This window comes from Trematomus bernacchii, unplaced genomic scaffold (assembly GCF_902827165.1).
Source record: "Trematomus bernacchii unplaced genomic scaffold, fTreBer1.1, whole genome shotgun sequence".
NCBI lineage: Eukaryota > Metazoa > Chordata > Actinopteri > Perciformes > Nototheniidae > Trematomus > Trematomus bernacchii.
Window position 1 is genome coordinate 6,134,503 of NW_022987714.1, and position 14,502 is coordinate 6,149,004.

Sequence of the window (14,502 nt, forward strand, 5' to 3'; positions counted from 1 at the left end):
ACCTCCTCAATTTGGCGCACTAATCCTAAAAGGAGCCATGAAGTGTTAAATGGTAGAAACAGAGACAGCGGCGCTCAGACACCCGCACGCTGGGAGAGAGGGAGGAAACAGCGCTGCTCCAATGCGTCTGTGCAACACAGACTGAAGAAAAAAAAAAACTTATCGACACACAAACTCAAAACCTGCGCTGCGCAATTAGTGCGTGAAAATCCACTTTTTCTCCGGTTTTGAAGAAAATAAATAAAGAAATCAAGCTGGCTCAGTGCGTGTCTCAGCAGCCCACTTTGACAGGTGCTCCTCACCCCCTTTGGAGGACTGTCAACAGCAAGAGGATGGCATCAGAGCTGGCAATGAGCAACTCCGACCTGCCCACCAGTCCCCTGGCCATGGAATATGTTAATGACTTCGATCTGATGAAGTTTGAAGTGAAAAAGGAGCCGGTGGAGCCCGATCGCAGCATCAGCCAGTGCAGCCGCCTGGTCGCCGGGGGATCCCTGTCTTCCACCCCGATGAGCACGCCTTGCAGCTCGGTTCCCCCCTCGCCAAGCTTCTCGGCGCCCAGTCCGGGATCAGGGAGCGAACAGAAGGCACACTTGGAGGATTTCTACTGGATGAACGGGTACCAACAGCAGTTGAACCCCGAGGCTCTGGGTTTTAGCCCGGAGGACGCCGTAGAGGCGCTCATCAGCAGCAGTCACCAGCTCCAGCCCTTCGATGGCTATGCCAGGGGGCAGCAGTTCGGCGGCGCAGCCGGGGCAGGGGGCTCCATGGCCGGGGAGGAGATGGGATCAGCGGCCGCCGTGGTATCGGCAGTTATCGCTGCAGCCGCAGCTCAGAATGGGAATCCCCACCACCACCACCACCATCACCACCACCACCATCCAGGTGGACATCATTCCTCCTCCGGGTCGCAATCCAGCGGCGGCATGGGGGGAAACCACCAGCACCTGCGCTTGGATGACCGGTTCTCGGACGAGCAGCTGGTGACCATGTCGGTGCGGGAATTGAACCGGCAGCTCCGGGGGGTCAGCAAGGAAGAGGTGATCCGTCTGAAACAGAAGAGGAGGACGCTAAAGAACAGAGGCTATGCCCAGTCCTGCCGGTACAAGCGGGTCCAGCAGCGGCACGTCTTGGAGGGCGAGAAGACGCAACTCATTCAGCAGGTGGACCACCTCAAGCAGGAGATCTCCCGGCTGGCCAGGGAGAGGGACGCCTACAAGGAGAAATACGAGAAGCTGATCAGCACCGGCTTCAGAGAAAACGGAGGGTCCGGCAGCGACAACAACCCCTCGTCCCCGGAGTTTTTCATGTGAGTCTCGGCGCTCAAAAGTTTTAATAACCGTCCCCGCACAAAAAAACATAAAATAAAAACTTTAAATTGGTACGCACCTAAAAAATAGTGTGTTCCTGCTTGTGAAGTTAACGTTTGTTAAAGCTGCGTTAGTTAAGAAAAAAGAGTTTTACACTTTTCTGTGTTTCAAAATAATTTTCTTTCAGTTTGAGGATTTTAGTTTTTATTTATGTTTTATTTCTTTTAGAGGATATAAAAAACGACCTGTTTAAATGAATGAATAACAATTTGGTTTTCACAAATATTTGAAAGGAGTTCTGTACAATTCGCGACGTTTTTCTTTGGACACACTGCATGAAAGACACTTTCCTTAGCATAGGTCCGCCTAGTCCACCCTGTTCCCTTTACCCAAAATAGGTTGTATGAAAATCAACAATCTCCAAACACAACAGCATTATTTTATTTGCATTTATAATGGGTTTTTGTTTAAAGTACATATATTTTTTTATATGAATGATCTCATTTTCATATCATCCATCCTATTTGTCTTGTGAAAAAAGCATCCAAACTCGGTAGAAGTTTGGAGAATTGATGTGAGACTGTAACAGTTTTGTGAAGCCATGCATGCTGGTCATGTACGGATTGTGCTTTGACTTTTTTTCCTTTTTACTTGTTTTGTGAATTTTTGTTTGATGATTGTATGAAACCATGACTGCATTGTTAAGCCTCATCACATGTTGCCATTTATTTGTAAAAAAGTGTAAACAGGTGCATTCATCCGTCGCTTTGGTTTTATAAAAGTTCCCCCGAATATGGACCCATCACCTTTTTATAGGCTGATTTTGGAGCCCTCTGAAGAAGAAAAAAGACACTGTGGAAAAAAGCTACTGTTTTCTTAATATTGATTTATATTCAAAAACAACACTGCCAAGGTGAGCATCATTGAGATCTCTAGCATAAACAATTATATCATTTCTTGACAAATGCAAAGAATACATAGATTATTGCGATCAACAAGTGGGACTGAAAATAAAAAGGGACAAGATGCTTTGAACAGAACCGAAGCAGATTATGATGCATGTCCTGAAATAAATGAGAAATAGGCCACTTTGTTACGCAAAATTGTTGCAACAAATGATCTGTTCTTCCTGCAATTCGTTGTTAATGTGCTTTCCTTTCATTTAAGGAGCTTAATTACGTTTACACAGAACCCTATGGGTGTTGTTCGGTAAATAAACTGTGAACTGTTTGAAAATTGTTATAAAAAGTTATATATTCTCGCGATGCTGTAGAAGAATTCAGCAAAGTATTAAGCCATACATCTTTTGTAATGTTTTTTAAACAGTCTAGACAGTAAAGTTAACTGGCAGACATCGTGTTCAATTTAAAAAAAGAAATTTATAAATATACCATTCATCAATAAATCTTCATGAATGAGAACAAATATATTCTCTTGAAAATGTTTGTTATTATTGTTCTCTTTAGTTTTGCATGTTGTTTGTCACTGTGTCTCTGAGGCGACCCCACACACTGGTAGTCCTGTAATCTCCTCTCGATCTTAACTGAAATATAAACAGTCAATAGCAAATATCATTGAGAAAATGTAAACATCTGTTCACATCTGTTTATTTTCGAAGCGCGATGCAGATGTTGCGAACAGGATTTGTAATTATAACAGCTCAAAGATCAACTCCAGCTCTTATGTGTGTACATAAGTTATTTAATACGTCGACTCAATATGTGTCCATTATTTATTTTCCCTTGAAAAACACATGGCGAAATATTTCAAAGTATTTTCTTTTTATCCTTTGGCTTCTCAAGAAATATAAAGGACGATCTTCACTTGTTGCGTAGTTAAAGGCAGAGAAATGTATCTCAAAAAACGTGAAGCTAATCAGACAAAAACGCTCGGATATTCATGATATAATTTTACTTTTGCCTCAGGGCCTATTAATCGTGCTGCAGCTGTCCTGGAAAAGGCGTTAAGAGTTAATGATTGATTTTAGAGTAAACTTGCACTTTTTACTCGGTAGCTGTCCACTTGTTGAATATTGTCCGTGGTGTGCTTCATTTAGAAAATCGTAGACAAACCTCTAGATGACAAAATGATTAAACATGCGATTATATACAATTATGTCTAATTTTGAAAATATGAATTTTGACATCCTCCAAATAGGCTAAGTCCGAATAGAAATACACTTTCTGCAGTCTAACACTTTATAATCACCAGGAATAATAATTCCCATAACAATAAACGCTTCTTACTTTAGTTTGTATCCTGACAAAATGTTTCGCTATAGTTATGACATGCGAGGGTTTTCAGGAAACACACCATTTTGCTTCAATGTAAAGATCGTTAATTTGGCTCCGACCTCGTCACGCTGATCAAAGGAGGAGGAGAAAAGCCACAGCAGGCACCCGGAGTTTGTTTCCTGTAGGAGGGACAGGCGGCTCAGCAACTCCCGGCCTGCGGAGGACTGCTGATCCTGAATCAGCCCGCTGAACTCAGGGCATCCTGAGCAGCAGCATGGCCGAGACAAACGCCGCATATAGGGTCTAGGTTGGGCTGCATACAAGATCACTGCCACCGCTGTGTCTGTGTGTTTGCTTACGTTTTGTGTTTCTGTTTTGAATGTAAGGAGACGTTTTTTTTTTTTCAAATTGTCTCATGGAAACTTGAACAAAGCAAGTCTGAACCGAGCTTAAGACTTTACATACTGTGTATTTGCTCTGCCTCACCTGTACAACAGTGTGTCACACACTGGCATTGGCTCCAATGAAAGCCCAGAGTGAGGGACAAGGCAGAGCATGATCCTCTCCTGCCTGGAGGAATGATTCTCTCTGTGATTAAAAGTGAGTGAGAGACAGAGATAGAGCAAGTGGGACAGAGAGAGTATTACAGAGAGCGAGGGAGAGAGGGAGATGCTGGCTGCCTTCCTGCTCCTTTCAGATGATAAACGATCAGAGATGCATCCTAGCTGAGAGGAGAGGGCCTTTTAGTGAGCATGTGTCCACTAATTTATGGCCTTCCTATCTGATTAGGTCAATATAGTGTGCTATTTAATTACATTTGTGTTATAACCTGGAACTAGAGATGCTATACTTCTTTCACGGCACCCCTTTCTTCTGTGAGGCAGATAGGGCTAGTTGAGTTTTCTGTGGAGGCTCAGGATTTAGCTCTGGACGGTCTTAAATGTAACGTGACAGACAGGCGCTGTGATTTGTGTTCATAGGTTTCCAGTGCTCCACTTCTCAATATGTAAGAATGAAAAGTAGGAAAGTGCTGATCATTGTAGGCGTGGAAATTGTGTGGGACGTTTTCATCTTGTTTGTGAGTTTTGACTTGAAGACACACCAAGTGGCAGGAAGATTCAGTAGCACTTCCTGTGTTAAAGGAGGACAGAAGGCACAGGAAATAATATTTCAGCACATCCTACTCATTTCTCAGCGCTCAACCAAATTCACTGCTTCTTTCTCCGCCTTTTGCTTCCTCTCTTTCATTTGCACATCATGTAAAAGCATGTACATATAGAATACAGACACACCACATTATTAATCTTATCAGTATGAATTGTAATTCTATTCTCCGGCCCTCTCTATTGACTTCTGCACTGTGATCATTTGCAGTCTGTCCAATGATTAGGTTATTAAAGATAATGTAGTTGTCTGCTGTCACAATATTGGACTCTCTCTTTCAGGTCAACTATGGGAAATCACTTTGAAATTTATCAGTATTGACATTTGAATCATCATCATGTACTTCGCTTTAATGCCTCAGAATTAATAGGACAAAGGATGTGCACACTTTTTAGTGTCTATTTGTGTGAGTGCTCAATAACCAGCCAACATTGTCTTTTATTTGACCTTGTGGAGGAAGGGTGTATATGTGCTGCAACTGAGTGCATTAAATCTATAGGCATGAGTAAGTCACTTTATCAGGACATTGTGAGGCATGTAGCATTTTATGTTTATCAAAATTATTGTAAGGAAAATAAATGATGTCTCCTTTAGCAGAGAAAAAGTCAGAATGCCATAGTCGCAAAAGAAGAACAGCTTGAATACTTAATACTTACTTGATTTTTTACGGTTAACTAATGAGTGTTAATAATCATCCGAGCACTAAATAAAGAGTTCTTAAAACACTACCTGAAAAAGTATTATTACCGTAAGGTGTCAGTAATAATATTCTATCCAATCCATGTTATCATTTAAAGAAAGGCTATCACAACATAAAAAACAATTTGTTTTTCGATTACTTATTTGATTATTTTGTAACAACTGGAGACATGTCTCATTTTGTAACATAACAGTTTTTGTGTACCTTCATTTTCTTTTCTTCCCCATAAGCGCTCCCTTCCCCATGAAAAGCCAACCCCTAAAGGGTTAAAAACATATTCACATTCAAAAGAGGAAACAATTTCAATCTCTTACACTCAATACGCATCTGCATCACTCCACGCGATAAACATTTACATTTAAATTGATTTAAATCAGCTGCGTTTATGTTCCTCTATGGTCCGTCCATCACGTAGACCTGTGATGCCGAGCTTCCCTCCCTCTCTCTCTGTCTTGCAGTGTCCTGAGTTATGTGTCATTTATTTGAAACCCTAATAATTTAACCTGTCCCCTCCTGTCTCGCCTGTGCATGTTGTGGGAATGCAGCAGCTGTAAAGAAGCTTTGTGCTGCTGCCTCTGTGTGTATCTTATTGGCTTTACACGGTGATTTTTTCCAGCACATAGAAGCATGGGCAGAGAGGAGGTAATGTGATTGTCTGAATCCAATCCTAAAGTCTTGTGTTGAATTGAGATTACTGTAAATGCTCAGCTGTAAAAGAACGCGCATATGGGCAGATGCAATGTGTCTCGTGTATGTTGCAGTGGAATTCAGACACTGGATTTGCATTTGCTCGTATAAAAAGCTCACACCAGAATGCATCACTAAAGGGCAATAGATGAAAGCTAATTATGATTTAATTATAATGATGTGATCACAATATTCTGACTCACAGATAAACATAGCCGAGGCTGTGTTGATGTTTTCAACAGTGAGTTGAGTTGCAGGGCACAGAGTCAGTGGAGTGGTGTGTTTTGGACCGCAGCAAACGTGGTGAAACCGAGTGCATTGTGTGTATGCGTGTGTGTGTGTGTGTGTGTGGTGTGTGTGTGTGGTGTGTGTGTGTGTGTGTGTGTGTGTGTGTGTGTGTGTGTGTGTGTGTGTGTGTGTGTGTGTGTGTGTGTGTGTGTGTGTGTGCATGTTTGTCTATGTGTGCGTGTTTGAGTGCGTGTTTGAGTTTGCGTGTGCATGAGTTTGTGTTATGCAGGGCGGAGCTGGAGCCAAGCCCGACCCCTGTGTGTTTTACCTGCATCTCAATGAAGCGAGAGGTGATTTACCCTTCTACTGCAGTCAGCCACTCTCTCTCTCTCTCTCTCTCTCTCTCTCTCTCTCTCTCTTTCTTCTTCTCTCCGTCTCTGTCTTTCTCTCTCTCCCTCTCTCTCTCTCTCTCCGTCTCTCAGCCAGTCAAACAGACATTGATCTCTTTGCCAGGCAAGGTGACCCACAGCGTTGTTCAGCTTTTCCAAAGTCTCTGCTCCCTCTTTCATTTGTACCTGGGAAAGGCCTTGACCCCACACACTGCTGCCATGTAGCAGCCCTCTGCACGTGGCCGCCACTTTCCCTGTTTCAAACCCAGTGTGTATGTGTGCGTGCTTGTTTGAGTTAGCAAGAGTGTACACAGTGTGCGTGTGTGTGTGTTTGTGTGTATGTGAAATGTTCCTCTCTGTCTGGCTCTTTGTGTTTATCAGGCTCTTTGTTTGTCTTCACCTATAGGTGTGTGTAATTATGTGCACATTGATTTCTATGGGGTTGAAACTGTACATTTTCTACAGTATAGGTACATCTGAGAGCCTGCTCCGTCCAGGTTGATGTTTAAGAGCATTGTTGTGTCTGTTGTGGGTCTGCTACTGGGAGCTCCTATGTAGCCGAATGGGTCAGAGTCCATTTGGCTCCAGTGTGAATCGGATTACAGGGAAATGAATGGCTCTCATTGTAGCTTAAAGATGGATTGGGGGGCATTAATATACTTTGTCGTTGCGTTGCCTCATTTCGTTTTACTGAAGTCCAGGATAATTTTTCAGGATAATTTTTCAGGATAATTTGTCATTAGGATTTTAAAGCAGGTTTCTTTATCCACAGTTGTTCCTGATATATTTTCATGTATAGCTCACGTGTATGCGTATGTTATATTCTCACACAAACGTGTGATGAAATGAATGCAAATGTATGTGCACATATGGTCCTCATAATCAGACTGACCTGCCTGCTTAGTTTCAGTAATTTATGAACAAATACATTGAATCTAAATGAAAATATTTGTAGCAATGCATTTACATTTCGAAGTGTTTTAATAAAGCAATGGATTTTTTTTAAATGGTAATGGTTTTTGTCGACCATGACAACATTATCACAGAACTATATTAATTAATCTGACTCAGAATTTTAAACAAGTTTTGTTTTTGTGTTTTTTATTTGTGTATGGCAGTGCTCTATATATGTACACATTTGTACATTAATGGCAATTCAGAATTATATATTTATATAACATTTTCTCTGTCCCGGTAATTTGTGACTTCATTTTTGCTCTCTCCATCGTGTCATTTTTCTTTTTAAATTCGTAGTCGGTTTAAAAACCAAACAACCATAACCTTATGTTCAGAGTGTGTTTTGTGTGCAGCAGAGCGTCCTGTGTTGTTGGATCACAGCGAAGGTTTTATAATATATTTCTGTTTTCTGTCTTCGCAGGACGTCCAGAAAGTTCCTCCATCTGTGATAGAGAGCTGTGTCCGTCCCACCACCCTGGATTTTGAGGTAATTGGTCATGCTCAGTTTTTAATCTTTGTACTCCTTTACTGTACAACTCAAATTAATTATGTACTTACATTACATTACTTACTTTTATAAAATATATATTATAATATATAAGAATATAAACCGCATCAAAACGTTTTCAGAAGTCTGATCATCTAAATGTCTGCTGCATGTGTATCAAAATGCAGCGCATGATGTTTACATTATGCTTTTAACAGTACTGTTTCTACTGATCTGTTAAAATAATACTATTAATTCAGGCCTTTTATTTATTTTATTCACAATTACAAAAGTTAAGGTTTTTTCACCAGTGTAATTTTCTGTGATCTACTTTTGGTTACAGTCAATCTTTACACGGGGAGGGTTTCATTTTAAAATATTCTTCTCACCTCATATTTAGATGATCAAACGCTCTCTCATCCTTCTCTGTGTGCGTTGTTATGCAGTCCTCTGTTTTGGGGCTGTGACAGTGCTGTGTGATTGACAGGAGGGTGACATTCGCAGTGCTCATGGGATGAGGCCAAAACTTTTGTCTTGACCCTTTGACCTCCTTCACTCTCTCAGCTCTCTCTGCGGAGACAAGCACTGTGCAATATTTTTTATTTCTGGCTGACACGTAGATGGACAGATGGTGGGATAGAGGAGGATGATGAAGTGAGTGAAGGAGGGTTAGTTTTTATAGAAGGATGGATCTAAGGAATTGAGGCGAAGTAAGGAAGGAGTTAGGGATTGAGGACAGGGCACCTGGATTTAAATGCAGACATGCACGCCAGGTTGAGAGAACAGGAGGCAAGGGGAAGGGAAGAAGGGAAGAAGGGAAGAAGGGAAGAAAGGAAGAAGGGATGGCAGGAGGGCTCCTGGCCGTGGATGCAGACAGACAGGCAGGGTAACCAGAGGCAGGCAGTGACCTTCTCTGCTGCTGGAGGATCGAAGGCTTTATTTAAAGGCCTGGTCAATGCAGGGTGCTGCTGAGGTATCAGCCTCGCAGCCAGGCAACTCATCACCACTGTAATACAACTCTCTAACCCTAACCCCCCCCTCACACACACACACACACACACACACACACACACACACACACACACACACACACACACACACACACACCACACACACACACACACACACCACACACACACACACACACACACACACACACACACACACACACACACACACACACACACACACACACACAAAGACACAGACACTCTCTGGACACCTCAGGTTTTACACTGTACAGAGGCTGGACAGAGGAAAGTACAGCATCAGCATCGGCTAATTTTACTGTACAGCAGACAGTATACTCTACTTTCCTCATGTGCTCAGCATTGTGAGGCACATGCTTGTTTTGCCTTTCCTGTACGCTCCATCACTGTCCAATTTATTTATGCTGTTGACCAATTATATATAGAGAACATCATGCACGATTTTATACTCGACGTACTGATACAGTGAGAATGAAGGTGATGTAAGAGTTAATAACAACGGCAGGCTGCTAAGGTAGGACACCTGCGTCTACGTGTGTGAGCGTGGAGCACGTGCTGGTGTGTGTGTGTGTGTGTGTGTGTGTGTGTGTGTGTGTGTGTGTGTGTGTGTGTGTGTGTGTGTGTGTGTGTGTGTGTGTGTGTGTGTGTGTGTGTGTGTGTGTGTGTGTGTGTGTGTGTGTGTGTGTGTGTGTGTGTGTGTGGCGGCAGCGTTAGGACACCTGCATGCTTCAGCACTTTCTGGCTGTCAGGAGCTCTGAGGTCACAGGCAGGGAGTGGAGAGGGCACATTAGAGGCAGCTTCAGAGCCCCCACCCACCCACCACGCCTCCAAGATCCTTCCCCCTGCACCTCATCCCACCCCAACCCCCACTTTTTCCTCTCGCTCCCGTTATCCCCCGTCATCCCTCCTCCTGATCGTCTTCCCCCCGTGGTGACGGGGTGAGTCGGCCACTCAGGGGGAGGGGCGCAGGGACGCAAGGTGCCTCTGTGGCTGACAGCAGGCAGGTCAGGTTTTTGTAGACACGACAGAGGAGGAAGGACACATGCGCACAGCGAGGTGTGTGTGTTAGAGGAAGGAAGAAAGAGAACATCATTTCAAGTGCTTGTATGGAAACGTGGGCTGATTATGAAAACACATAACATATTTTTGCTGTTAAATGTAGTAAATATCGAAGCCTCAAATATGGTGGGCTGCAGCCATTAGACCGCATGGTAACGGCAATCAAACTGAACTATTTTTTTATTTCTCACAAAAAAACGTGTGGAAGAAAATCAGTCTACCAATGTAGGTAACAGAACGTTGTATCATAATATCTGTTATTGAAGCAAAATTCCTCAATATGATTTCAGATGATAAACAATGAATATCAATATATCGCCCAACCTTACATTTGCACATTGAATTGTAACGTATTACGCGCAGCTGTGTTGGGTTCTCTTGCATTCTGCATGGACATGAATTGGCTCCTTCCACAGTTTGACACACTTCACTATCCATTTGCTGCCTGGGATATATATAACTACTAGCAGCTCAGTGTGAGACTCGTTACGCTGATACATTCTTGATAGTGACACAGACGTTTTCCCTCGATCCAGAAAATCCAAATGACAGGGAGGATATGAACAGGATGTACGCTCATTATAAGGCCTGCATGGTCTAAAAAGAGTGGAGCAGAATTGGGTAAAAATGACAAAATGGAAAAAGATTTCCCTTACTGCTGTTGTAAAGACAAACACACTGAACACAGAACAACTGTGTTTAGATTTGGCTTGTTTTTAAAAATGTGGTATGTGTTTTTACTTTCTTCTAAACCACAGAGTTGATGATACTTGAGGTGAAAGAGACACCCTCGAGCCCAACCTCTAAACATCAACGCGCTGCTCTTTTCAACTTATGTTAATATGCAATTTTCTCTACGAGATTTCAGTTGTTTAAGCCTGGATTGTGTTGTTTTATTCAAACATAATTAGTTGTAAAGCTGTAACCACACTGTGTGAGAGAGCCTCAGAGCCACTGCTGTCCTCGGGTTGTGACTCTGTGTTCACAGCATGATTGAGAGAGGAACTTGGTATCAGCCGGAGGTTAGTGTGATATAATGTATTCCCCTGAATCACCGCAGCCAGCAGCCCAGGGCCTTCCTCCCGCCCGCAGCCCCCTTCCCCTTACACACTCACAAACACACACTCCTTCCTTGCATCCCCTCTTCTCTCTTCCCTGTGGTGACTGCCCAATGCTAGCTGCTTAGCGTTGCACCCTGTGTCTAATTGAATCCCAACACTCCGGCGTTAGCTCCTGATGCTACAGAGATGTTAACACGGCACAATACTAACAGTCCCCGGGAAGTGTTTCAACACCCGGCTCCTAAAGAGAAAATTAGTGCTAAGCTCACTCTGGCAGCACATGATTTATTCAAAGCTCCAAACTATGTCTTCTGTATCCCCCGAAGGATCTTCTTTTATAGCCATGAGCGAATCAGCACTTCATACACACACATGCAGCACACGCAGAATATGTATTGTGCTGCTTGTGTGTTGGTCTACAGATTGTGTGTTTCCTCTCACTTCTCATGTTCCTACTGGAGTGTCTATTGTCCCTTATATAAATGTGTCTGCTGGTCTCTCTGCATCCATATTGCTGGCGGCGCCGTCCATCCCCTCTCCCTGACACCCTCACTGGCTCTCAAATACCAGCTCTGGGCTTTAATGGCACATATGTCCTGGGCCCGGCTGAAACGGGATGCATCTTCTCCTTGTTAGCTTGATAAATAACCAGGCTGTTGGGAAAGTGCTGAATTTGAGCTTTCAGCCTCTATTTTCTGCTGGATGACATTAATTGTAAGTGCTGAGAAGGAGCTAACTAATACAGACAAATAAATAAGCAGGAGGAAGGGAAAGTGCAGAGGTGCTGGAGTCACTCTGCTGTCCCTCCCCCCCGTTTATATACACACATTCATATATATGCAATATGCAAACCAGCAAAACATACAATACACACAGGCAGCACACACAAAGAGAATGCTTCTGTTGTTGTTCAAACTGTGCAATGCTCCTCCCATTATTAGTATAACTCTTGCAGAGGTCAAGTGTTTACCATGCTGCAGGTAGACAGACAGTCTGTCAGGTAGACGGGACGATCGGCTCCTTCTCTATCTTCTGTCTGCCTCCCTCCCTCCCTCCTCTCTGTCTGTTCCTCCCCCTATGTCTCCTGGATTCTGTGTTTCATCAGAAAAAAGATTAGTGTGGCAGCAAAATGGTGACGGATCCCAGTGCACAACAGTATGGATACATTGAATTTATTTGGGTTTATACAGTAGAGACAACAAAACAGAGATCAGGTCTGAGTCTGAGGAGCTCATTAGTGGATTGCAATTTAAATATTGGGAGTTTCTTTATTGGGGGAAAGTTGATTATTGTTGCGGTAGAGACAAAAAAATAATAAAAGTATGTTAAAGCTGTATAATATAAAGGATAGTTTTTAAATTACATTATTTTATTATTTTATTTGTTTGTTTGTGCCGCGACAGCCCATGATTCATTTCCATCATGGTTTTCATAACCATTTAGAATAGATTGTCTCTTTTCATTGTCTAAAAGACTCTTAGCTTCAACAGCTGCTCTTTTTTATACCTTTTTATAATAAATGTTTTGCAAAATAGAAAATAATAAAATAGGTTCAATACAGGATTTAAAGGTGGGGTAGGTCATTTTGGAGAAACCAGCTCGAGTGCGCTAGAATTTGAAAATACACAGCCGGAAGAAATCTGCCACTTCCTTACAGAGCCCCTCCTCCAACACACACGAACGCATCGTAAGATGGAATAAGAGCATTCCATGGAATATAACAAAAAGTGTATCTCGAGCCGGTTTCTCAAACTTACCCCACCTTTAAGTCTTCCAAATATACTTAAAGTCCTACATTTCTTTTATTGTTTTTTTATTTATTTCTATTGAAGTTCCATTATTTTCCTGTTTTACATTTCCGGACTCACAAAACCCTGAATGACTTTACATTTGGAAAAAGCATGCGTCACATGACAGCAGCAAAAGCTCAGCGATAAATGTGTTTTACCGGCAGTTTATGAAAAAGAAGCAAAAGGACGTCACAGCACATCTGATCATGCAAATCTACTTTCATCAGTCGCAACATGCAAAATTATACCTACAGTAAATGTAACACAATCAGTTGCACAACACTACACACACACACACACACACACACACACACACACACACACACACACACACACACACACACACACACACACACACACACACACACACACACACACACACACACACACACACACACACAAACGTTGCCAATTTGTTATGCTTTTCTTTGGTCTCCTTACAGCAAACATGTAGTTGCTTCTTTGTGTTTACATTCAGTATTTTTCCTTTGCACAAATCAGTGTATCACACATACATACACACACACACACACACACACACACACACACACACACACACACACACACACACACACACACACACACACACACACACACACACACACATAGACCTATATATAACATGTATAACACAACACAATGAAGTGACTCTGGCTTAGACACATCATACATTATTTTAACAATGTATAGCGCAGTGAATAAAAAGGTCAGTGGTTGAGAACTGGCTCCATGTAACAATAAGATGCATGAAGTGAACACTGCAGGCCTTTCAGTCAGCATCCTGCTGCCGTACAATGTGAGGGGGAAACACATGTGAGCTACAGTGATAGATATACTGTAGGCTGTGTGTGTGTGTGTGTGTGTGTGTGTGTGTGTGTGTGTGTGTGTGTGTGTGTGTGTGTGTGTGGTGGTGTGTGTGTGTGTGTGTGTGTGGTGTGTGTGTGTGTGTGTGTGTGTGTGTGTGTGTGTGTGTGTGTGTGTGTGTGTGTATATATCTGTGTTTATTGGGCTCCAGAGTGAAACACCTTATAACAATAGATTTACTTGGTCTATCAATATTGATTGTACATTTTTCCCTTTTGCCCTTTGCCTCTCTTTGATAAATGTATTTTATTACGACAACATTTTGCTTTTAAAGCACATCGTGAGCTGAGATTTGGTTTTTAAAGCGATGCTTTTATTAGAACTATTCTATTTTAGTCAGCTTCAGAATACACTCGCTCTGCAGATGCTATGCAAGCAATGCGTGTTTCTGTTTGCAACGCAGGGTTTAATTTTCAGGGTGTATTTATCACATGCTGTCATGTTGCGGTCACATGACCACATGAACCACTGCCAGCAATTAAGGCTGATAAATCACTCATTTACAGGAAGAGAAGGAGGGACGGAGCTAGGCAAAGAGGAAACGAGAGCGTGATAACAGTGAGGGAGAGGAATAATGAATAGC

General features: G+C 42.5%; 1 protein-coding gene across 1 annotated transcript; it reads left to right on the plus strand.

The window, feature by feature from the left end:
• The first annotated feature begins 19 nt into the window (after nt 1-19).
• LOC117491737 (transcription factor Maf-like) lies at nt 20-8,134 on the plus strand. Its single transcript, XM_034141829.1, has 2 exons — nt 20-1,309; nt 8,091-8,134. The coding sequence occupies exons 1-2, from the start codon at nt 333-335 to the stop codon at nt 8,116-8,118; spliced, it is 1,005 nt and encodes a 334-aa protein (XP_033997720.1). The 5' UTR covers nt 20-332; the 3' UTR covers nt 8,119-8,134.
• Nucleotides 8,135-14,502: the final 6,368 nt, after the last annotated feature.

What these genes read in the sequence shown, in the direction of transcription:
- LOC117491737 (XM_034141829.1), top strand. Translation starts at nt 333, where the DNA reads ATGGCATCAGAGCTGGCAATGAGCAACTCCGACCTGCCCACCAGTCCC. An exon ending in TCGTCCCCGGAGTTTTTCAT is followed by an intron (nt 1,310 to 8,090) that starts GTGAGTCTCGGC and finishes CTGTCTTCGCAG; the next exon opens with GACGTCCAGAAAGTTCCTCC.